Consider the following 25,442-nt stretch of genomic DNA (forward strand, 5'->3'; position numbering starts at 1 on the left):
GGAAAAGGATACAGCTAGGCAAGGGGAATCTCCTAATTTTATTGGTAACAGGCGGCAGGGGTCAGGGCTGGACTAGGGGGACCAGGGGCATAATAACTTAAAAACTGGAGGCAGCTCCCTTGGCGGACAGGATATGGGGAGGTTGGGAGGCAGAAGGGAGGATATATTTACAAGGATTTGTACAAAGTGCCAGGGAAAAGAGGAAGGGAGAAGGTATCTGACTGGTGGATGGAAGTAGGGGGAGGGAGAACAGAAGGAGAGGAGGCCCCCAGTCCTCCCAGCTCCCCTCTTCAGTCTTCCCTCTCCCCAAACCTGTCACACCAGGTAACAGAAGGGGGAGAATTTGAGAACTTCGCCCCATAGAGAGTCCAATCCAAATCAGTTTTGGGCACCTGAGGTGGTTTTTAGAGGGAAAGAAAGAGAAGGGAAAGCCCTCCAGCTGGGGGTGGGTGGGGGGCCTTCTCCTATAGCCAAGCTCCTCCTGGGATGCCGTACCTGGCTTTCACAGCCAATTTGCCACCCAGTCCAAAGTTCAGGCTCATGGTAGGTCTTCTTGGAGAATGGGGCAGCAGGCAGGGGACGACAGGAGTCCTGTCCCTCTTTCTACCTGCCCCCCTGCCTCACCCTGCAAAGTCTCTGGCAACCCATCCTAGAAAAAGTAGGGAATCTAGGTTCTACAAAGTTTGCTCCAGCTACCTCCCCCCAAAAAAATTGGGGTTAGAGCTAGGAGATACCCTAGAGACCAAGCTAGTCTAACTCCCTCCTTTGTCAGAAGAGGGAAACTGAGGCCTACAGTGATTTGTCCAAGGTCAAAAGAGTGAGAATCGGGAAGGATAACCTAGGGCTCCTGCCTCCCAGCCCATTGTGCTGGACAGGTGCCTGATTTCCCCCCGAGGACCTGTCTGACTGACCCCACCTCTGCTTCAATGCCTCATTCCATGGAAATGGAAGGGTTGGGTGGGGCAGGAGTGGTCTGGGCTTTGGTGCAGGAGAATGAACAGGGAGGTAGGAAAGCTGGCTTCTAAGGCTCCCCAACTAGCTGACCTTGGGCAAGTCTCTTCCCCTTGGTGAAACTCAGTTTCCCCCTCTGTAAAATAGGAAGGGTGGGACTTGGTGGTCTCTAAAGCTTCTTCCAGCTCGAAAAGACTAGAGTAACTATGGTGGCCATGCCCTCTCCATTCCCAGCATGAGTGGAGTGGAAGGAGGACAAGGGGGAGCTGAGCTCTTCAGTGGGGCACGGGGGCTCCCCTTCCCCCACCCCCTCAAAGTCTCTGGTAGAGGGGGGTACTGCCAGTCTTAGAGCTCCAGGTCATTGGAGATGCGGGTGACCAGCGTGCGGAAGGCCAGGGCAGTGCCTGCCACCCGGCGAAAGAGGACACCCCGGAGGCCTGGCCGAGGCAGCTGACACACCTCCACCTCGAAGTGGGACAGGGGCTCGGGCCCCGCCAGCCCCACCGTGCAGACAGGCCAGCAGGAAGGGCTGGGGCTGGCGGCAGCGGCATCGGGCAGCGGCCGTAGCCTGGCGAAGGGCTGCCATGAGGGCCTCTGGTGGGCGGGAGCTGGTCAGCTTCACACTCCAGGGGAATCGGAGCAGCCGGGGGGTGGCTTCCTCTTGATCCCAAGGTAGATGGCGACTACAGGAGACCAAGCAGAGAAGGAGGGAGTGAGGGGAAGGTGGAAGGAGAGAGGTCATGGGAGGAGAGAGTGAGGGGAAGGTGGGAGAAATGGAAAGTCATAGGAGGAGAGAGTGAGGGGAAAGGAGAAGTGGGCATACAGAGGAGAAAGTGAAATGAAGGGCAAAAGTAAGATGGTAAATGAAAAAACAGAGTCTCAGTGTAGGACAGAGAAGAAGGCTGAAGCCCAGGACAGAGGCACTTAGAACCATCTCCTGCAGGGGGAGAGCTGTGTGCTGATTTTAGGGTCTGGGAGACTGGCCAGGGGCCACCTAGGGAGCCTCTAGAAGAGGCAGGGAAGGGGAGTGAGAGGGGTGGGGAAGGAGAGACACTTACCCTGTGACCTCAGGTCCCCCGATTCTCTCAGGTTGGTCTGCGACCCTGATGGAGGTGAGGGGAGCAAGGGGTCACATATAGAATCTCCAACCAGCCTTAGACTTCTGCCCCCACCTCTAATCTCTCCCTCCCCCCAAGGGATCCAAGTGTCCCCAGCCTCTTTCTAGACCCCTTCCTGGTGAGGGGACAGGAAGAAGAGAGGGGATCTTAGATCCTGGCCAGCTTAGCTCCCAGGATGAGAGCTGGGGTTGAGTCCCCTCTACCTGGTCCTCCCCTCCCCTGTGTTAGCTGTTAGTTCAATTTACAGGAGAGAACAGAGACTGATGATTGTGAGGGAGAGACAAGGGAAGGGGGGAGAGGAAGAGACAGGAGTAGAGGAAGGAGAAACACCTGCAGCCTGGCAAACAATAGGAAATCCAACGTTCACTGAATTCAAAGACAAACGAGATACAATCAACACCAAGAGGAGAGGGGCAAGTAAAAGTCACTGCCAGAGACATGCAGAAGTGAGAGATAGCGAGAGACAGAGCAACAAGTGTGGGGAGACAATGGTGTAGGAAGGGGCAGCAGAGGTGACCTGGTGCAGCTCTGTGTAACTTCCCTGACAAATGGTCATTAAGCCCCTGCCTTGAGCCCTCAGGTCAAGGGTGAGGCCACCACCCCACATGGTTGTTGTTGTTCAATTGTTTCCAACTGTGTCTGACTCTCTGCAACCCCGTTTGGGGTTTTCCCGGCAGAGATACTGGAGGGGTTTTGCCATTTCCTTCTCCAGGTCTTTTTACAGATGAAGAAACTGAGGCAAACAGAGTTAAGTGACTTGCCCAGGGTCATGTAGCTAGTGAGTGTCTGAGGCTGGATTTGAACTCAGATCTTCCTGTCTTCAGGTCCGGAGTTCTATCCACTGCTGCCACCTCTCAGGATGGCCCATTCCATTCTGGGACAGCCCTAAGGACCGGCAAGGTTTACCTAAACTTGAGTCCCGCAATTTCCCCCCCAGGTTCTGGCCTGTGCAGCCCAGCAGACCAAGGCTGGCCCCTCTTCCAAACGACAGCCGTTCAAATACTTGGAGACAGCTCCCATTCCCCACCCCCACCCTAGCAGGCTTCTTCTTTTCACACCAAACAGCTTACGTTCCTTTAATGGATGCTGGTGTCATGGAGCAGCTATGTGGGGCAGTGGAGACATTGTTGAGCCTGGAATCTGGAAGACCTGAGTTCAAATCTAGCCTCAGATATTTACTAACTGTGTGGCTTTGGGCAAGTCACTGAACTGCTGTCTGCTTCAGTTTCCTCAACTGTAAAATGGGGATAAAAATAGCACCTCCCTTCTGGGATTGTTGTGATGGTCAATTGAGGGAAAACACTTTGCAAATCTTAAAGGAGCTCAGTATCAGCCATTTTTAAGGACCCTCATTATCCTAGTGCTGTCCTTGTATGTGGGGAGTGGGGGGAGGCAAGGAGGGAAGGGAGAAAGACAAAGAGAGAGGGGAGGGGAGGAGACAGGAGGAGAGGAAGACAGAGGGATCCCGAGAGAGAGAGATACAAATATAGAGACAGAAAGATCCCTGGAGAAAGCAATGGAGAGAGAGACAGAGACAGAGAGAGGCTGAGAGAGAATGGGGGAAGGGAGGGGGTAGAGAGATGAATCTCAAAAGAGAAAGGCAGAGACATAGAAACCCACAGGAGACAGAAGAGAAAGCAGAGAGAGGGCTACATATGCGCGCACGCGCACGCGCGCACACACACACACACACACACACACACACACACACCACACACACACATTCTCCACCAGCCAGACAAGGACAGATAGCCAGCAGATAAAGAGGGGCCAGACAGAAGGAACAAAGACAGCACAGCCACTGAGACAGGCAGGCTGGAGAGAGGGGTGAGCTGGAAGGAAGAGGGAGTCAGGCTGGACAGGCAGGCAGGCAGGGTCACAGAGACAGTGAAAGAGAAGGGGGCGGGCCCCGACTTACTGATCTTGGATCCCTGGGGCAGAGATGCCCCAGACACACAGCGGTTAGAGTTCTGCCGTTTAGAGGGGTCGAGGGTGACCCTGCAGCGGGATCGAGCAAGTAGCAAACGGAGAGAGGAGAAAGAAGAGCAGGGAGAAATAGTTGTTTTGGTTGGAGGAAGAGGAGAGAGGAGGAGGTTAGCAGCCCGGGCTCCAGATCATCTTCCCAGCTCCCCATCCCCCAATGACCCCCTCCTCAGGCCCAGTGGCCATACCTGCGGGTCAGTTTGGAGGTGAGCTTGCTGAAGAGGTTGGCCGTGGGTCGAGGACGCCCAGTGGGCAGAGGTGTGGCCTCATGGGCCAGGGTGGGTGAGGCAGGTGGTCCGTTCTGGACCCCACTTCCCCCCCCTGCCCTCCGGTCCCGCACCTGCCCACCATGGAAGGTACTTCGGATGGTGGAGCCCCGGGCCAGGCGGCTTCTCTCACCCCCTGGGGGTGCCAAGCTGTGGCTCGAGGGGGAAGCTGGGGGAACTCGAGGAGGGCCCGAGCTGGAGGAAACAGAGACAGAGACGGCCATCAGAGCTCTGCATCAAGCCCTCCCCAGAACTGATGGGGTCTTTGGAAGGTCACTGTTACCCTGAAGGGCTGGATCAGATGAGCCAGGGCCCACTGGGGCTGAAAGCTATAGGCACTGGACCTCTGGGAAGTAAGGACTGGGGCCCCCTAAGCTCTCATCTTCCCACCTTCAAAATGTGTGTGTGTGAGTGTGTGTGTGTGTGTGTGTGTGTGTGTGTGTGTGCTGGACTTAATGGTCTTTAAGGCACCTCCCTGGTATTATGCATTCTAAGGTCCCTCCCACCTCTGATAACTGACATTCTACCATATATTTGCTGAAACTGGAGATGGGGCAGAGATGACCCCCTAGCAGAATCCCTGGTGGCAGAGGATGATTAGAACAGTTGAAAGATTTCCCTGGGATCCCCTGGTGCCATTGCTGGGCAAAGTCCCAGTGACTGGCTGAGCTTTGGCCTGTGCCGGCCCCCCAGTGCCCTGGCCCTTGTACCTGTTCTCCTTCCCATTAGGCAGCAGGGAAGGGCGCTCAGCCCCAGGGCGCTCCGTACATACGTATGTGTTCCGGCGTGTCATCACACTTGGGGGGAGGTTATTCTAGTGAAGAGATTGGGGAGGGGGAAAAGGATTGAGACAGGAGAGGAAAAAATTCCTGGCCTGGGCCCTCCCGCTCAGCCAGCCTCCAACATCCAGGAAAGCACAGTCAGTTCTGAATTCTGACTCAGCTACTCAATTGCTGTGTGACTCTGGGCAAGTCATTTACCCTTTCTGAGCCTGAGTTTCATCATCAGCAAAATAAAAGGACTAGAGAAGATTTATCATCCCTCTTTAACAAAGAAGAAAACTGAGGCTAAGAGAGGGAAAGTCACTTGCTCACAGTCACATAGCTAGGAAGCGACATAAAAAGTGGTTCACCTTTATTACTCACTTGATCTTCAGAGTGAGGTAAGTCCTGTGAGTTAGTATCAGCCCCATTTTACAGATGGGGAAAACTGAGGCTCAGAAAGGCAAAGAAGTTTGTTTGCTTGAGGTTAAGTGCCAGAGCCAAGATTCCAACCCAAGCCTTCCACTTTCCGCTCTGGTGCTAAGGGGAGAGACCAAGACAGATGGGAAAGACCAGCCCCGCCCCTTGCCCTGAGCATCCCCTGGCCTCCACTCACAGGTGTGCCTGAACTGTCTTTGCGCCGCTCTGGGATCTCAGCCTTATTGGGGTTGTGGGCACTGCTGACCATGGGGCTGGCCGGGGGCAGGCCTCTACTCCCACCCCCGGCCGTGCTGCAGCTCGTCTTGCGGCTTGGTAGCCGCTCTTCCTTCAGCTCCGTCTCTCCTGTACTCGTGGGACTACGTTTGGGGTGCAGGGGTGCTGGGGAGGGGCCACCTGGGGAAGAAGAGAAGAAACAATGAGCCTCCAATCCGGGCTCTTCAGAATTCCAGCCTGGGGAGTCCAAGGACACACTACAAAAACACGAGAAGTACCTTTTACTACTCTGGCTATGGGGAGAATTCCTTTTTTTTTTAATCAGATTTTATTTCCAGATCCTCATTCTCTCCCTCCCTTCCCAGCTGAGAAAGTGAGAAAAACAAACGCCAGTAACAAACATGTATAGTCAAGCAAAAGAAATTCCCACACTGGCCATGTCCCAAAAAACATGTCTCAAACTGTACTAGGCATCCGGCACTTCTCTGTCTGGAGGTGGGGAGCATGTTTTATCTGTAGTCCTCTGGATTTATGGGTCATTGTGCTGCTCAGAGTTCTCAAGTCTTTTATGGTTGTTTGCATTCATAATACTGCTGCTATTGTTCTGGATTTGCTCACTTCATTTTGCATCAATTCATATAATTCTTTGCAGGTTTTTCCGAAACCACCTCCTTTATTATTCCTTACATCGCAATATTACTCCGTACCATCACTGGTTCAGTAATTCCAATTCATGAGCATCCCTTCAGTTTCCATTTCTTTCCCACCACAAAAAAGAGCTGCTATGAACAGGTTTGTGCAAAGAAGTCCTTTTCCCTTTTCTTTGATCTCTTTGGGATATGGATCTAACGATGGTATCACTGGAGCAAAGGGTATGTACAATTTGGGCCTTTCACTTTCGCAATATCTTCTGAATATGGCCCCTTCTCTCCTCTGACACTACCCGTCACTTGGTGCACCAAGTCCCCTTATACCTGGACATGTGCAATAACCATAGGTGGGTGTGCCTGCCTTGTATCTCTTCCCACTCCTGACCATTCTCCATTCAGCCACTAACGTGATTTTCCTAAAACACAAATTTGATCATATAACTCCCCCACCCGACTCAACAAACTTCAGTAGCTCCCTATTGCCTCCAGGATCAAATACAAAATGCTCTGTTTGGCGTGCAAGGCCCTTCATAACCTAGTGCCTTCTCCATTCCACTCCCTCCTCCTTACCAGGCTTCTTACATCTTCCTGCCACACACCGTTCAATCTAGTGACAATAGCCTACTGGCTGTTCCATAAACAAGACACTTCATCTCCCAACTCTGGTCATTTTCCCTGGCTGTCCCCCATGTCTGGAATGCTCTCCCTCTACATCTCTACCTCCAGGCTTTCTTTAAGTTCCAACTAAAATCCCACCTTCTACAATAAGCCTTTCCCAACTCTTCTTAATTCTAGAGCCTTCCCTCTGTTGATTACTTCCTGTTTATCTTGTTCATAACTTGTTTATACATAATTGTCCTCACGTTGTCTTCCTCATTAAACTGTGAGCTCCTTGAGGGCAGGGACTTTTGTATCCCCATTGCTTAGCACAGTGGCCTGGCATGTGCCATCTACTATGTAGTAGATGCTTAATAAATGTTTGTTGACTGACTCAGCATAGATCCAAATTGCTTTCCAGAATGTCTGGACCCGTTCACAACTCCATCAACAATGCATTAATGTACCTATTTTCTGACAGCCCCTTCAGAATTTAGCATTTTCCCTTCTTGTTGACTTTGCAGTCTTATGTATGAGTATGAGGTAGAATTTCAGAGCTATTTAATTTGCACATTTCTAATTTTTAGAGATTTAGAGTATTTTTATATGGTTACTGATAGCTTGGATTTCTTCCTCAGAAAACTGCCTATTCATATCCTTTGATCATTTATCAATCAGGGAATGGCTCTTATTCTTATAAATTTGAATCAGTTCTCTATACATCTTAGAAATGAATATCAGAGAAATCTCCTGCAAAGATTTCCCTCATTTACTATCTTCTAATTTTAGCCTTATATGTGCAAAATTTTTTTAATTGTATGTAATCAAATTGTCCATTTAGCCTCCTATAAACTTCCCTGTCTCTTGTTTGCTCATGCAATCTTTCCCTATCCATAGATCCAAGAGTTAATTTCTTCCAGGTTTTACGAATTTGTTTATTATGTCGCTCTTTATGTCTAAATCATGCATTTGTATGTAGCTTATCTTGGATACTGTATGAGATGCTGGTCTATACCTTGTTTCTGCCGATCTACTTTCTAGTTTTCCCAACAGATTTTGTCATATAATGAATCCTTGCCCCAATAGCTGTGATCTTCGGGTATATTGGACAGTAAGTTACTATGTTTCTTTGCTTCGGTACATTGTGTATCTAATCTGTACCACTGATCAACCTCTCTTTTTCTTATTCACTAACAAATTGTTTTGACAACTATGGCTTTATAGTATAGTTTGAGATCTGGTACTGCTAAGCCTAGCGGAAGAATTCTTAGCCAAACATGGGACATTAGTGATGATTAAAGATAGATAATTTTGGTTATGTAAAATTTAAAAAGTTTTGCAGGGTAGCTAGGTGGTGCAGTGGATAGAACTCTATTCCTGGAGTCAGGAAGACCATAGCACAAATCTGGCCTCAGACACTTACTAGCTGTGTGACTCTGGGCAAGTCACTTAACTCTGTTTGCCTCAGTTTCGTCATCTGTAAAATGAACTGGAGAAGGAAATGGCAAACCACTCCAGTATATTTCCCAAGAAAACCCCAGATGTGTCATCAAGAGTCAGGCATGAATAAAAAACAACCAAACAACAAAGAGTTTTTGCAAGAAAAACAATGCAAGCGGGCAGCTAGGTGGCACAGTGGATAGAGCACCAGCCCTGGATTCAGGAGGACCTGAACTCAAATCCAACCTCAGACACATACTACTAGCTGTGTGACCCTGGGCGAGTCACTTAACCCCATTGCTTAGCCAAAAGTAAGAACAACACCACCAATGCAACTAGGATATGAAGAAAAGCTGTCAATTAGGGAAAAGCCTTTGCATCAAATATCTCTGATTAGGGCCAGATATCCAAGAGCTATACAGAACTAAAACAGTTCCCCATTGATAAGTGATCAAATGATACGAATAGTTTTAAAAATAATAATAATACTAGCTAACATTTATATAGCAGTTGCTATGTGCTAGGCACTGTGCTAAATGCTTTACAATTATGATATCAAAAGAAATAATCTATCCATAACCATTTGTTGTCATTGTTTGCCCTTTGTTCTCGAAGAGGACTATGACATTAGGAAGTCGATGCCATAACCGGCAAGTGAATTGGATTTAAGTGAGGGAGGGCAAAGAATGCCCCAAATCACTAATAACAAAAGAAGAGACCTTTTGTGGTGGCCAAGAATTGGATATTGAGGGAATGCCCATCAATTGGAGAATGGCTGAACAAGTTGTGGTGTATGAATGTTATGGAATACTATTGTTCCATAAGAAACGATAAGCAGGTAGACTTCAGAAAAACCTGGAAAGACTTGTATGGTCTGATGCCGAGTGAAGTGAGCAGAACCAGGAGAACGTTGTACACAGTAACAGCCATATTGTGCGATGACTGACTTTGATAGACTTAGTTCTTCTCAGCAATGCAAGGATCTAAGATAATCCAAAAGACTCACAATGGAAAATGCTATCCACATCCAGGAAAAGAACTATGGAGTCTGAATGCAGATCCAAGCGTACTATTTGCTCTTTTTTGTTTTGTTTTGTTTCTTCTTTCTCATGGTTCTTCCCATTGGTTCCAGCTCTTTTTTACAACATGACTGATGTGAAAATATGTTTAATATGAATGTATATAGAGAGCCTATATCAGATTGCATGCTGTCTTTGAGAGAGAGGAGAAAAAAAATTAGACCTCAAAATCTTATGGAAGCAAATGTTGAAAATTAAAAATAAATTAATTAAAAAAAAACAAAAGAAGTGAATATCAAAACAACTTTGAGGTTTCACCTCACACCCAACAAATTGGCAAAGATGATAAAAGATGGGAAAGGCCAATGATGGAGAGGTTGTGGAAAAACAGGTACATCAATGCACTATAAATAGAGCTATGAATTAGTCTCCTCATTCTGGTAAGCAACTTGAAATTATGCTAAGAATGTGACTAAAATGTCCATACTTTTTGACCTAGAAACACCGTTGCTAGTTACATACCCCAAGGGATATCAATGACCAAAAAGAAAGATCCCCACGCACATCAAAATATTGATAACAGCACGTTTTGTGGTAGCAAAGAATTGGAAACAAAAGCAGATGCCTACTGATTGGGGAGTGGCTAAACAAACTGTTGTATGTGAATCTGCTGTAAGAAACGATCAATGTGATGGATCTAGAGAAACCTGGAAAGATTTAAATAACCTGATGGCGGAGTGACAAGAGCCAGGTAAACAACACAGGAAAATACTACAAAAATATAAATGGAAAGGACAGTGAAAAGATAACCCCCCAAACCCTAACCTGAATGCTGTGTAATTATAATGATCAACTTTGGCCTCAGAGAAGAAAGAAGCTGCACCTCCCCTCTTCGCAGAGGCTATGTGTGCAGGACATTGCATACTGTTGGGATCAGTTGGTATGTTGGTGCCTTTTTTTCCCTCTTGCTTTTTTATTCTTTGTTATAGGAGATGGCTCCCTAGGTGGGGATATATATGGAAATGACAGTGTTTTAAAAATCAAAGATATCAACATCTCTTTTAATTAAAAAAAAAAGTCTAGGCTGGAAGGTACCTTAGGAGCCAACTGGTTCTTTTTATAGAGGGGAAACTGAGGCCCAAGGAGGGGAAGGGACCTCCCTAAGGTCACCAGCTACTTGTGAGCAGAGCCAGGGGAACTTAGGGCCCCAGACTCCTGCCATCACCCAGTAGAGCCATTCCTGCCTCACGGTCCGGGATGGGGAGGGTTGGGACAGGGGGAAGATTACTCACAGAAGTCGCTATGCCGGCGCTGCCGGTGATAGGTCGATGAAGAACTCCTCTGGCCTTTGCTCTGGCTGGAGCTGGAGCTTTTACTGGGGCCATTGGCTGCCTCACTGGGTGCTCGAACTCGAGCCAGAGCCAGCCCAGGGGCGCCCCTATCCCCACCCTCCTGAGGGGCAAGAGAAAAGAGTCTCAGTCAAATGCTGCCTCCCTACTTACCTCAGTCTTATGCCTGCCAGACCCAACTGACTGTAATCTCCTTGGGGGCAGGGACTCTTTCAGGTGAGTCTTTGTATCCTCAGCATTTAAACAGTGCCTGGCATACAGTAGGTGCTTAATAAATGCTGATAAATCAAAATGAACTGACTGTGAGTCCCCCTTCCTGGAGAATCCCTTCCCTCTAAATAATCTGCCCCACCTCCTTGGCATTGCCACCCCCAGCCTGTCAGCTGCTGGAGCCCCTGGGATTCCCACAGACCTCACTCTTCCTGCCCAGCAGGAGGTAGGTGGCTGTGACCTCATTGTACTTCTGGCTCGTCAAGGCCTCTTTAATCTCTTCCCGAGTATAGCCCATGCTCACCATCACCTCTGGAGAAAGAGGGAGAAGGAGTCAACGTGGCTATCCAGACCTTCAGCTCCCAAGACTTCCTCCCAACTGCAGACCTCACGTCCCCAGAGTGGCTAGGAAAGACCCCTGAGAAGCCAGTCCCACTTGCTGTGGGACCTCTGAGGAATCTTTTCCTTCCCCTTTGACATTCCAAGTTCTAAGACCCCTCCCAGCTCTGACATTCTCTGTTCTAAGGCCCCTCCCAGCTCTGACATCTCATGTTCTGAGGGCTCTCTCAACTCTGACATTCCCTATTCTAAGGACCCTCCCAGCTTTAACATTCTCTGTTCTGTGGTTCCAGTTCTGACATTTCCTGTTCTAAGGCCCCTTCCAGCCCTGACATTCCATGTTCTAAGGGCCCTCCTAGCTCTGACATCATACAATCCTAAGACCCAAAGGTTTATTGTCTTAAGGTTTTTAGCTTCTAAGATGAGTGAGTTCTCTGCCCAAGGTCCTGCTCCTGCCCTCACCAATGCGCTTGGGGTCTCCAAAGTCCTCCTCAGGCTCAGTGTATGGCTTCAGTTCTTCTCCCTCATAACCAATGTTGATCCACTTGTCCTTCATGATTTGCTGTGGGGGCCAGAAAATGGGCAAGAGGGAAGGGAACGGATTGGCCGGTGAACTGGGGGATAGATTGGGGAAAGACAAGTCCAGCATCCTTTCTTCCCCCACCACAAATGGGCACCTTCCCCCATTTACACGTTCCCTGCTTGCCTCAGGGCTCCCGGTCTGTCTCTCCCTCCCTTCCTCCTCCGCACTGTCTGGGTCCCCCAGCACCCTGTAATCATCCCCACAGCTCGTTAGCTAATTATTGTCATCCCAAGGAAGCTGCCAATCAGGAATGAGGCAGGGAATTCTGGGGTTCACCTCCCACCCTGCTAATGAAGGCAGGATTTGGGGAGGGAAATGAGGAGTTTGGGTGGTCAAGGTGGGAGGGGATACAAGCAGGAAAGAGGAAAGAGCAGAGGGAGAGACACAGGAGGTTGGTAGCAGGGTGGAATAGAGGCACATGGGGAAAATGAGAGGGTGAGTCCAAAGCTCTCACCTCAAGGGTACACCGCTTGGCTGGGTTCAGTACCAGAAACCTTCGGAGGATGCTTTCACAGTCCGTGGACATATAGAAGGGGACCCGGTATTTTCCTCTCAGAACCCGCTCTCGAAGCTCCTGTGTAGGACAGGGATAGGGAGACTGAGCAACTCTGGGAAGGGGAGTGAGCTTCCTCCTTCCCTCCTCCCCTCCCTTCCTCCCTCCTTCCATTTCCCCTCCTCCACTCCCTCCTTTTCTCCTTCCCTTCCCCATCCCTCCCTGTTTCCCTCCCAATCAATCCGTGGGGCCTAGCCCAGCACCTGCCTTAAGGTTATGGCCATCAAAGGGCAAGGAGCCGCTGACCAGTGTGTAGAGAATGACCCCCAGGCTCCAGATGTCCACCTCAGGCCCATCATACTTCTTGCCCTGGAATAGCTCCGGGGCCGCATAGGGAGGGCTTCCACAAAAGGTGTCCAGTTTCGAGCCCAGTGTGAACTCATTACTGAAGCCGAAGTCGGCGATTTTGATGTTGGCCTCTGCATCCAGGAGCAGGTTCTCTGCCTGCAGGAAGGGGAAGGGGGGAAGGGAGTCCAGGTCAGTCCTACAGGTCATCAGAGAAGGTCAGAGCTAGGAAGGCTCTGAGAACGTGGAGTATCAGATGGGGAGGGGCTTTAGAACAGGAACTGTCAGTTCTATAAGGGACTTAGAATAGGGAATGTCAAAGCTGGGAGGGGCCTTAGAACAGTGAATGACAGAGCTAGGAGAGGGCTTAGAACAGGGAATATCAGGGATGAGAAGGAGCTTAGAATAGGGATTGTCAGAGCTGGGAGGGGGCTTAGAATAGGGAATGTCAAGGCTGGGAGGGGCCTTAGAACAGGGAATATCAGGGCTGGGAGGGAGCTTAGAACAGGGATTGTCAGAGCTGGGAGAGGCCTCAGAACAGGGATTGTCAGCTGGGAGGGGGCTTAGAACACAGACTGTCAGAGCTGGGTGGGGGCTTAGAACAGAGATTGTCAGCTTGGAGGGGACTTAGAACAGAGAATATCAGGGCTGGGAAGGGGTTTAGAACAGGGAATGTCAGAACTGGGAGGGGGCTTTAAACAGGGAATGTCAGAGGTGGGAAAGGCCTTAGAACAGAGAATATCAGGGTTGGCAGGGGGCTTAGAACAGGGGTTGTCAGAGCTGGGAGGGGGCTTAGAACAGGGATTGGGGATTGTCAGCTGGGAGGGGGTTTAGAACAGGGAATGTCAGAGCTGGGTGCTCTGGTGAGCACCTGGTCCAAACCCTCATTGGAGCAAGGACTTGATCATTCAGCAATCATTGTCGGACCTAGAACCTTAGTCCCACCCCCCTGAGATAGAAAGAACCCTAGGCCCCCTAGCCAGGCTTCTAATCCCAGCTCACTGTGCGATCTTGGGCCAGTCCTTTCCCTCCTCTCTCGGTGCCTCAGTTTCCTACCCCCATCAAGGGAACTAGCGGTAGTCCCTGAGGCCCCTCCCAGCTCTCTGGGATAATTCAGAATTTTCCACCAGAGGGCGGTCTCTCCCCTTCTATGAAAACCGACATCTTGGGCAGAGAAGGTCCCAGGTCAGAGGCCCCAGGAAGAAGCCAGAGGAAAGGAACTGCCCAAGGACACAAAGCTGATACATGTTGCTAAGAAGGTAACTAGAGGGAGGGGGCAGACAATGGAGGCCCCAGTGATACATTCACTGTATGGAAGACTTTTGGTAACATTGTAGCTTTCACTTAATTCTCAGGAACAAACTGTAACTACCCTTAGAGAGAGCCTCCAGGATTGTGTGTACCCAGAGGCCACTCTGTTCTCCAGGGTGCCTTTTCTAGCTTTGTCCCTGCAGCCCTGGGCATGGGAGCCCCACTCTCCTCCTCTCCCAGGAACATAGCCCCGCCCTGCCATTCACCCGATGCTTCCGCTCCCGTCCTGACCCCTAAACTGAGGCTTCCCACAGTCTGCTCAGTCCACAGCACCTGAACAGCCTTCTGTCTCCTTCCAAAATTGGACATTCCTGGTTCTCCTCCTACCTCTCTGGCCACACCTTCTCTGTTTTGTCTGCCCAAATGTAGGCAACTCCCCCCCCAAAAAAGTCTACCCTTGTCTCTCTTCCACCTCAACCGTTCAACAATTATTAAACACCTACTGTGTACCAAGCACTAACGAAAACAAGAAGTACTATTGACACCAAGTACTAAACAATGCTTTAGAGTTCATCATTATCTCACAGGGAGTCATCAGTCCCCTGTGAGACTGGCATTATTATCCCCAAAGTATGGACTCTACCACACTGGACGATGCCTTCCCCTCTCTTTTCTTTCCCTCAGCCCTCTCATTCAGTCTTATGGCTTTGAATTAAGCCCAGAACTCCAGAGCTCTAGCTGCCTCCAGGATGCCCCCCACTGGATGTCCCGCCAGTTCCTCAAACTCATCACCTCACCTGCCTCCCACCTCAACGGATGGTCAACCTTCCTCCGAAGTTTCCATTCATCCTTCCATTCCCTAGTCAAACAGCGGCCAAGTCCAATGGACCCTTCCACCACTGCGGGGACTGGCCTTTAGGGTCTTGAGTCTCCATTCCCTAGACCAGGTTGGAGATGGAAGGAGCCCTGGCACTGGGGTCAAGAGGACCTGGGTTCAAATCCTACCTCCGACACTTAGTTTCTTCACCTCTTAGGGCCTTGGTTTCCTCGCCTTTAAAATGACGTATATGGAGGGGCTAGGGAGAGGAGGGGTTAGACAAGATGTCTTCTGATGTCGACTCCAGTTCAAGGTGACCACCCTCTCTGAACTACTGAAATAGTGGACAGCTAGGTGGTGCAGTGGAGAGAGCACTGGCCCTAGAGTCAGGAGAACCTGAGTTCAAATCTAACTTCAGACATTTACTAGCTGTGTGACCCTGGTCAAGGTACCTAAACTCGACTGTCTCAAAAAAAAAAAAAGAACTACTAAAATAACCTCCTAGCTGGGCCCCAGAGCTCCAGTCCCTCCTTTCTTCAATCTACTCTTTATTTACAAGCCATTTGAATAATATTCCCAAGGTCCAGGTCAGCTCCAGAATCTTGAGGGCTGGTAGTGGGTGCACAGAGCACCAGTCTTGGAGTCGAAAAGGCTCCTCTTCATGAGTTCAAATCCAGCCTCAGACATTTACTAGCTGTGTGACCCTGGGCAAGTCACTTCACCCTGTTTGCCTCCATTTCCTCATTTGTAAAATGAGCTGGAGAAAGAAATGGCAAACCACTCCAGTATCTCTGCCAAGAAAATGCCAAATGGGGTCACTAAAAGTCAGACATGACTGCTAACAACAAAAATCTTGAGTGGCTCCCTATCATCTATAGGAGAAAAGAAACTTCTTTGCCCGGCACTCAGAAAACCCTCCACAAAGGGATGCTCTCTCCTCGTCACCTTTGCACTTTTCCAGAAGTCACTGCCCCACCCCAAGGCACAACACAGCCTGAGCAAGCTCACTTTCTGCATCTTTGCTGTAATGTACTCCTGAGCCTTTAAAGCCCAACTCCAATGCCTCATCTTCCACAGGGCCCCAAGTCATTTAGCAAAGGGATCTATTTATGGCTTAGACCCCCATTAGGCCCACAAAGACAGAGCAGGGTTGGATCCAAAACTCTATCTCTTTCTTGCCGCCCCCACCCCCACCCCCCAGTTCTGCCCTTCTAGACCTTTGCTAAATATTTGCTCACTTGAACTGAATGAGAGGAGTATAGATGTCATAGTGGCATTACACATGGGCTGGGAGTCACGGATAGTATTATGTTGGGGTCAGAGAACACAATGGAGTGGGGGGCTCGTAGGAAACAGTAGAATGGGGGTATTAAGAAGGACAAAGAAGTCAGGGGATGGGTCTTGGCAGGGGGAGTAGATTAAAAGGGAACTATCTCACCTTCAGATCCCGGTGTACAATGTTTTTCTGGTGACAGTAATGTACAGCAGAGACGATCTAGCAGAAAAGAGCCATGGGGGGAGGGAAAGAAAGAAGATAGGGGTCTCAACCAATGATGCTCCCCCTGGCCCTCACCCTCAGATACGCAGAGGGGCAGTCCCACCCCCACCCGGACACCCAGACCCAAACACATTCACCCCTCCCTCTCCCTCACCTGCCGAAACTTGGCTCTTGCCTCTTTCTCCTTCATGCGGCCATGGGACACGAGGTAGTCAAACACCTCCCCTGAGGGGGGCAGGGACAGGGTCAGGGAGACACAGAGGTGCGTACAGGTGGGGAGGGGGGAAGGGATGAGGGGTGGTCAGAGAAGGATGGGGGACAGTTGGGCTGAGGAGGGTTTGGGCACCAAGAGGGGAATGTTGGGGATGGAACACTGGGAAGAGAGTGATGGAGAAGGAAGAGCATCTCATGGTGGGGACAATGGAGTAGGGATGAAGGGAGGAGTGGGACTGTGTCTCACCAGCACTGGCATACTCCATGACCAGGTACAGGGTTTTCTCCGTCTCAATGACTTCAAATAGTTTCACTGTAATAAGCCCCTGAGGTCAGCATCAGCGTCCCCCTGCCCCGCAGCACTGGAGCTGTCTCCCCTCTCCCCCGAACCTGCCCAGAGCTTCGCATCAAACTCTCCAGCCCTTTGCCCCCTACAGCCCAGAGCCTCACCGATGTTGGGGTGATTTAAGCCTTTCATGATTCGGACTTCTCGGAAGAGCTGTGAGGAGAGAGGGAAAGAGATGGAGTTTGTTTGTTTTTAACACAAAAAAACCCTTAGAGAAGGTTATCATCCCACCCCCACTTCATTTGAGAGAAAGTGAGTTCAAGTGATTCCCCTAAGGTCACAAAGGGAAGTTAAGTCTGGATTTGAATGCAGGCCCTGTGGCAATTTTGAAGCAAACATTTCAAAAGGGAGGGCAAACTGCAGAGAAGGGCCACCATGTTTGGGGATGTCAGGTCCCCAGCCTCCCTAACAAGCCAGGGCCAGGGGAAAGCATGTGCCCAGCAGGCAGGAAGACCAGAGCCACTGAGTGTTCCCTGGGACCTCCCGCTACCAGGGCCCTGAAGCAGAAGAAAGCGAGGGGCGGCAAGGATTATGATGGGGGAAAGAATTCAAACTCACCTTTTGCAAGCTGCTGGGGTTGAGCTGGGTTTTGTCGATTATCTTGATGGCAACCTGCAAGGCCAGACCTTGAGACCAAGCCTACCACCCTCTGCTTACCCTGGGAGTGACTCCCTTGGGAGCCTTTCCCCCTCTTCACTGTCTTCCCTGCCCCCCACCATCCACCCTGAGAGTTGGGGGCAGGGAAAAGATGGCTCAAAGGACTGGATACCTCCCGGTGGTGGAAGGAAAGGCCACCATTAGACTCATAAATTCTGAGCTGGCTTAAAGATCCTTAGAAGTCATGAACTCCAACCTCCCCATCTCACAGAGGCCCAGAGGGGAAACAGCCCCTTCCAGGACTGAAATGGTGACCACTGGCGTGTGTTCACTGTTATTCACTAGTGGTTTTTTCTACATTTGTAGAGCATGTTGTATTCATTATTTCGTTGAGACCTCACAAGACTCCAAGCATGATTAGGGTACTTTCTACAGAGGAGGAAACAGCTCAGGGATGATAAATAAACTGCCAAAGATCCTGCAGGGGGTAAGTGGCAGAGTCCGGATTCAAACGCAGGTCAGACTCCCAATCTTCAGGCAGATGTCATCCCCAAACCCCCAGACCATCCCTGGATGCATCAGAGGTCTGGCCCCTGCCTACCTCTCGCCCAGTGAGGATGTGCCGGGCCAGTTTGACCTTGGCGAAATTCCCCTTCCCAATCGTCCGCAGGAGCCGGTAGTTGCCGACATGGGGCTGCTCCTCCGGGCACGAGGCAATGGAGTTCCGGCAACGGGCACCCAGTGAGCGACTTGACCAGGAGGGACCCTTGTCCGAGGACCTGCCGCTGCTCAGGGTTCCATGCTGCTGGGGACGGAGCTATCAGCTACTCACCTGCCCGGGCCCGCCCTTCTCCACCCCCACTCAGGCAGGAGAGCCGGTTTGGGCTTGTGATTCAACCCCCTGGCCTAGGGCATCTGCCGAGGTAGGGGCTGGAGGAGCAGAGAGTCTGAGTCTCACCCCCATGCTCTGCCCTTCAAGGACCTCCTTCTCTTCATCTTCTCCCTTCTCCCTGGCCCAGATAAAGTGCCCTCTCTTTCTGGCTTTGCCAAAGGTGAAGGGAGGCCCAAGTTCCCTGAGAGGGCGGGCCCTCCAGGATCATCTTTGTCTGTGCATGTTCTCTGTGTCTGTTCTGTGTGTCTGACAACCCCTGAAGCTAGAATGAGGAAGACCCTGAAAGATTCTTGATACCAACCCCTTCATTTTACAGAAGGGAAAACTGAGGCACAGACAGAGAGAAGCACTTGCCAAGAGTGAGTCAGTGGGAGTTAGTCAGATTGCCTGTCTCCCCATTCAGTATGTTTTTCTCCATACCAAAGGCTCCCATCCTCCCTAAGGACCCAGTTCCTAGACTACCTAACCTAGGCCTCCTCCCTGCCTAGGCCCACCGCCATCACTCTGGATAACTCAAGGTACCTTCGTTCCATCCCACAACAGCCTCTGCCCATATGGGACACAGTCTCCATCCCTAAAGTCCAAAAGACAGCAACATGGGAGAGAAGGGACCCAGGTAACCAGTGACACGTCCCCATCCACCTTCACGGTCCTGGCTCCTCCTAGTCAATGAAGTCTATGGGTCTATGGGTCAGCTCCTCTCCCTGGACCAGGACAGCTGTCATTTAGCCTAAAACCAAGCTCCCCTGCATCCCCAGTGCTCCATCCCCAACAGAATGGCTCTCCAAAGTTCTCCCAAGATTCTATTTCTCTTATTCTGGGCCACATTCCCTCTCCTCTGTCCCCAACACTCCTCTGGCACTCTATACAAAATTCTTTCTCCACTTAGCCCGTTTTCCCATCTCTTCTGTCCCCAGAATTCATTCCCCAATTTCTTCAATCTTCACCCTGTCCCTAACATTCTAGACTCCAAAAAAAATCATCCCTTCCCCAGGTTCTCCCCACTCTGGATCTGAGGCTCCTCACATCTTTTTCTTTCAGGCCCCAAGAACCCCTCTCTCACCTTCAATAAAGAAAAGACTGAGAACAGGACGCTAGCCTCTGCCTCATGCCCTAAGACCCAGGCGCTGCTTCTCCATTCAGACCCTCATGCAGTTAAGCAAGCCCCAACTCATGAGGTTTTTGTGTGTTTGTCGAGCGAAGCAAGAGGGGGAGGCTACCTCATCCCAATGCCCAGTCTTAGCCCAAAGGAGGCCGCCTGATCTGGGGACACTGTAGGTCTGAGTTTCTGGGCCCTTAGGCCCACCTTCCTCCCTGACACTGTGTAAGCCACAGCCCTTGTTCCTTCTCTAGGGAATAGATACAGGGCACTCTAAGATCCCGAAGGAAAGTACTTTGATATACCCCAGGAGGTGTAGAGCAATGGCAAAGTAGAGCCCTGGGCTGGGAGTCAAGAAGATTGTCTCTCTGGGTGATCTTGGGCCACTCAGTCCCTCTCTCTGGGCCTCAATGCCCTCTTCTAAAAAAATGACATGGTAAGACTAGGGGATCTCTAAGGCTTCCTTCAACTTAAAACCCCACCCCTCTAGGACTGAGTACTTTGAGATCCTTCTCAACACAGCCCCAGCAGCAGCCCATGTCCCATGCTGGGGGGTACCAAGGCAGCATTCAAGTAGGCATGGTGGCAGAACAGGGACCCCCTGAGGAATTAAGGGGGCAGGGGCCAGTGGGTGACACAGCGCCCCCCTCCACCCCCAACCAGGGGGTGGTAGCTAAAATCGGCCTTCAGCACCATCTGGCCTAGCTCCCTCTGCCTGGGCTGGCACCCCAGGTATGAGGCGCCTGTTGCTAGGGAACTGAGGTGGAGTCGGAGGGGCAGCTGGAGATTAGCAAGGGGGGGGACATTCTTTGGAAGGGAGGAAAAACTATGGACTATTAGACCCCCCCCCAGGGGACAGGGCTACCTTTATCAGCAGAATTATAGGAACCAGAGGAATACATAGAAATGTCTCCTTGGGAAGGGAGAGAAGGGGGCGGGGTGGGGTGGCCCAGTCTTCTACTGCTTAGAGCTGGGGTGGGGAGGGCAAAGGTGGGAAGAAGAGATCCCTGATGATTCTCAAGGTGGAAGAAACTCATCCTGGTTTTGGAAGGGAGGATGAAGACACACAGAGATACCTCTAGACCACATGCCCTCCCTGGGCCTTCCCAGGCAGGAGAGAGCTGGGAAATGGAGGTGGGAGTTAAGGGAAGAAAAAGTAAGGTTATAGCTTTAGGAAAAGGCCTTATGGGAAAGGGAGCCCTGGACTGCCTTAGAGGATTAGAGAGAAAACAGCTAACCCAGGGAGAAAAGGCCTGGAAGATGGGGCCTCCCATTAGCCAGCAGCCCTAGATGAGCTTAGAGAAGGGGGGAGAAGAGGCCCATATGATCTGTGGTCTCTGGGGGAAAACTGGAAAAGCCCTCTCCTAGCTTTCTAGGGGAGGGGACCAGCTGGGCCTTAAAGCGGGGGTGGGGTCCTGGAAGATGGAAGTCTTCCCTGGGGAAGTCTCAAATGGAAGGAGGTAGAGGGGGGGAGGGAGAGACACACTGGAATCTTGGAGTCACCCTAAAAGATGAGGGGCTTTTGGAGGGAGGAAAAAGGGCTAAAGGCTGACCTTGAGATGGACTGAGGGAAGAAGGAAGGAAGAAAGGAAGGAAGGAAGGAAGGAAGAAAGGAAGGAAGGAAGGAAGGAAGGAAGGAAGGAAGGAAGGAAGGAAGGAAGGAAGGAAGGAAGGAAGGAAGGAAGGAGAGAAGGGATTAGTATGTGGGGAGGGTGCCACAGAAGTAGGGAAGACCTAAAAGCTAGAGGGCTAATACAGGAAGGAGGGGTCCCAGCAGCCTGGGGAGGGGGGAACCGTGGATCAGGCCTTGGCAAATACAGGGCTGGAGAGCTGCCCAGAGGAGAACAAGACAGTTTCCAAGAGGTGGGGAACAGGGCCTGGAAAATAAGGATTTCTGGGAGGGAACACTTGCTCTCAGCAAGGAGAGAACATCTGGAAGATGGGGTGCTGCCTAGAGCTGGAGGTGGTATCTCTCAGTACCCGAGAAAGAAGCTTGGAGATGGGAGTGCCCTGGTGCTCAGGACCAAGGGAAGAGGCCTAGAAGATGGGGGGAGGGAGTTCTGCCTAGGAGAAGGGGTTTGAGGCCAGGATAAAGCAGGCCTCTGGGGGAAGGGTACAGGAAGGGAGGAGAAAGGTTCCCAGAGGCCAGGTTGGCCTTGGAAGGGGTGGGGGAGAAGAAAGGCATGAAATATGGGGGGATTTCTGGGGGAGAGAAGGACTCAGGCTGGCCTTGAAAAGAAGGAGAAAAGGAGGAGACTGGTTGGCCCCGAGATAGAGGCCTAGAAAACGGGCAGGGGGTGGGGTGCTTCCAGAAAGTGACATGGGAACCTCTGAGCTAGAGAGGGCCTTAGAGGATGGTGATGGGCAGCTCCCTGAGCTGAGTCTAGCCCTGGAGGGAGAAGATGGGTCTTCCGGGGGTGGGACATGGTCTTTCACAAGGATGCCCAGAGGAAAAGACAGTAGCTGCAGGCTGGGGGTGGGGTTGGGGGGGAGAAAATACCAGCTCTCATTGGCCAGGAGGCTTCCATAGTGGGGGGTCACTATCACTAGCTCTCAGGGCCAAAGGATGGGGCTGAGAAGATTGGGGGCGCTGCCTGGAGGTGGGGTGTAGGCCTGGAAGACTGAGATGGAGGGAACTGATGTGTGGAGGGGATCCAGCTCTCAGGACCAGGGCATCAGGCCTGGGCAGTGTAGGGTTGCCAGGAGGACAGCTACAGGCCCAGAAGGCTGGAACAGAGGGGACTGTCTGGGGTTGGGGTGGGGAGGCAAGGGGAGGATGGTTGTCTGGGCCAGGGGATCAAGAGTCCTGGAAAATGTAGGGATGGCTACCTGGAGAAAGGGGGCACTCCCAGGCCCAGGGCATAGGAAGGACTAGAAGGTGGAAGGCCTGGAAGATGAGGGGCTGTCGGGAGGAGGGGGATGGGGACGCCTGGCAGGTGAGGGGGATGCCTGGTAGAAGGGGGATCGGGAGCAGGTCCAGGGAGCTTGGAGCTTGGGCGGACAGGGAGGAGAAGGCCGTAGCCAGCCAGCGCCCAGGCAGGCAAGGCAGACTCACCGAGTCGGGATTCCGGTCGTTGCCAGGAGCCAGCGCGGTCCGCGAAGACATCTTCTCTTGCAGGGTCCGGGGGGGAGACCCCCCCCGGCCCCGGCCTTGGCCCTGCCCCCTGGACCGCCGGCCGCTTCCTCCCACACAAAGGCTGGGGGGCCCCGGACGCCGGGGTCCCGGGAAGGGCGGCCCCCCAGCTCCGGGAGCCGGCCCCGGGCTGGGGGACTGGAGACCGGGCTGGGTGAGGGCACCCGAGGGTCCTAGTGGCCCCGGCTCCAAGGGAGCCCGGGCTCCATGGTGGGAAGGGGGCTGGGGCTTGGGGGGGCCGGGGGGCGCGGAGCCGGCCCGGGCGGCGGCGGCGGCGGCGGAGGGGCCCGGGAGGAAGAGACGTCAGGGAGGGGAAGGGGGAGGGGGCGGGGAGGGGAGGGGAGCCCGAGCCCCCGCCCCTCGCCCGCCCTTAAAGGCGCAGGCTCCCCCACGCGGGACGGGAGGAGAGGAGAAAGAAGAGGAGGAGGAGGAGGAAGAAAATGAGAAGGAGGAGGTGGAGAAGGAAGAGGAAGGGGGGGGCTGGAGGCTGGAGGGGCCCAGCCCAATTCAGCTCGGCCCAGGCCGGCCTGGGAGGGCGGGGGCCTTTCTGGGCGCCCACAGGCCGGACGGAGGGAGGATGTGTCGGGGCTCGCAGGCCCCAGCACTCTGTGAGTCGAGAGCACAGCGGAGCAAGGAGGCAGCCGCTCTACAGATCGAAGAAGGAGCCGGGAGGACAGAGATACAGAGGGAGGGAGGGAGACCGGAGACCCCAGGAGACAGAGAAAGAAAGAGCAGAGGGAGGCAGAAAGAGCCACCCCCACAACACACACACACACACACACACACACACACACACACACACACACACACACACACACACCACACCACCACCACCACACCACCACCACCACCACCACACAAACACAAGGGAAGTCAGAGAGACACACACATACATACAGAGAAACACAAAGAGACGAGTAGGAGCTGTGCGACCTTGAACGAGTCCCTTCCCTTCTCTGGCCTCCCCTTCTTCCTCGCCAAAGGACTGAGGGAGCAGGACTGAGAGAGCGACCCAGGACCCTTCCGTCCCCAAATCCTCTGGTCTCAGACAGAAACAAGGAGAGACAAAAGAGAGACACACACAAAGAGACAGGGTCGGAGGGAAAGCTGCAGAAACAGAGGGAGCAGGAGTAAGAGATGAATCGTGTGTCCTGGGGGATCGGCACTTTCGGCAGCATTGAGTCTCTTTGGACGGGCTGCACAGATGGAGGGAGGGGAACAGCAGGAGGTGGGCCGGCTGGGGTAGGCCTCAGATCCCAGACCAGAGTCCTGGGGCCGGCTCCCACTAACCGGTTTATCCTATGCCCCATATTTGGCAGACTGGGAAACGGAAGGCTGGAAAGAGGAAGTGAGGTTTCTGGGCTTTTGACTTGCAGAACATGAGAGACCAACTAATCCCATTCCCCATCTTCCCAGATGAGGGAAGCCCCAGAGAGGGAAGGGTCAAAGTGTCTTGCAAAGTCCGAATGGGAGCCCAGGTCCTGCTGCCCAGCCCACTTTAGAATTAAGAACCTGAATGGAGCAGAATAGGGCAGGATTTCAGGCCTTTTGGGGGGAGGTGGCGTGTGCCAAGGGCTCCATGGGGCGGGGATGAGAAGCCTGCTGGAGCAGCTCTCGGGGCACCCTGAGTTACTCAATGGCAGCTTGGAGAAGACAGAAGGTGGGTGGGTGGGATGGGGCTTCCAGGATGCACTGGGGGAGACAAGCTTACCCTCCCATTTCTGGGAACCAGGATTCTCATGATATCCACTAGAGGGCAGCAGAAAATGGGAGAATTGGGAGCACCTAGCACCTCCTCCCCCCCGCAAGGGGACACCCTCTCTTCTTCCCGGCACTATTAATTCCCTTTATTCCCCCTACCCACACAGGGTCCCCATTATAGCTAACTCTCAATTAGGTAAAGATCTTGTTTCCATAGCCTCTCTGAAGTGGATGGCTAGGAGAATCTTAAGAAGTTCTTGAGCCAGGGTGGGACTGAAATCATCCACTGAGAACATGGATCCATGGATTCCCAAGATAATAGAAGCAGAGCATATCAGAGCTAGGAGAGACCTTTGAAATATCAGAGCTGGCAGGGGGCCTTAGAACAGGGAAGGTCAGAGCTGGGAGGGCCTTTAGAACAGGAAATTACAGAGCCGGGAGGGGCCTTAGAATATAATATGTCAGAGTTAGAACACAGAACAATGAATGGTAGAGCTGGAAAAGACCCCAAGCACCATCTAGTCCAATTCATTCATTTTACAGAAGGGGAAACTAACGCACAGTGAGGGAAAGTGGAAGTTCTTCATCTTAGTGAGTCAGTGGCAGATCTGGGCCTGCAGCTCAAGTCTCTGGCTTCCCAGGCCAATACACCAGGAAAATACCGAGCAAAGGCCAGGGGGTTTGGGCTCTGCAGCTCCACCCCCATCAAGCCATTGTTTCAGTATGAGAACCCTTACCTCTGGCCTCCTGAAGCATTTGCACCCCCACTCTCTGCCAACCTCAGCTTCCCACTGCCTGGTCTGGAGCCAGGGAAGACTTAGTATTCACCCAAAAGCATCTCTAATCCTGTCTCTGTCCTTATCCCCATTTCTGTCCCCATTCCCATCTCTCATCCCGGTCTCCTAGCTTCCATCCTCCACTTCTATTTCACAGAATAGAATGACTTAGAATTTTAATTTTGAGCAATGAAGTTTGTGCACTTTTGAATTCTGCAAAATGCTTTAAAGAGATTATCTTACTAAATTTCCACAGCTACAGATACTAGTATACCCATTTTATAGGGAAGGAAACTGAGATTTGCTTCTCACCTTGGGCTAAATCTGGAGCTAGAGGCCTTGAGCTCAGATTGTGGGTCTG

At 51.9% G+C, this 25,442-nt stretch overlaps 1 protein-coding gene across 1 annotated transcript; it reads right to left on the bottom strand.

Annotated features, from left to right (window-relative positions):
* Nucleotides 1-19: 19 nt before the first annotated feature.
* On the bottom strand, nt 20-22,861 carry MARK4 (microtubule affinity regulating kinase 4). The gene is given in 18 exon segments (XM_020980130.2): nt 20-1,443; nt 1,445-1,634; nt 2,010-2,054; nt 4,241-4,513; nt 5,029-5,132; nt 5,696-5,913; nt 10,732-10,891; nt 11,201-11,310; nt 11,800-11,899; nt 12,375-12,494; nt 12,681-12,917; nt 16,265-16,321; nt 16,479-16,549; nt 16,785-16,850; nt 16,988-17,036; nt 17,442-17,495; nt 18,082-18,282; nt 22,527-22,861. Coding segments are annotated over 18 exon segments (2,253 nt in total). The 5' UTR covers nt 22,578-22,861; the 3' UTR covers nt 20-1,296.
* Nucleotides 22,862-25,442: the final 2,581 nt, after the last annotated feature.

The sequence above is a fragment of the Phascolarctos cinereus genome, unplaced genomic scaffold (genome assembly GCF_003287225.1).
Source record: "Phascolarctos cinereus isolate Bilbo 61053 unplaced genomic scaffold, phaCin_HiC Scaffold_726;HRSCAF=1367, whole genome shotgun sequence".
Taxonomy (NCBI): Eukaryota; Metazoa; Chordata; class Mammalia; order Diprotodontia; family Phascolarctidae; genus Phascolarctos; species Phascolarctos cinereus.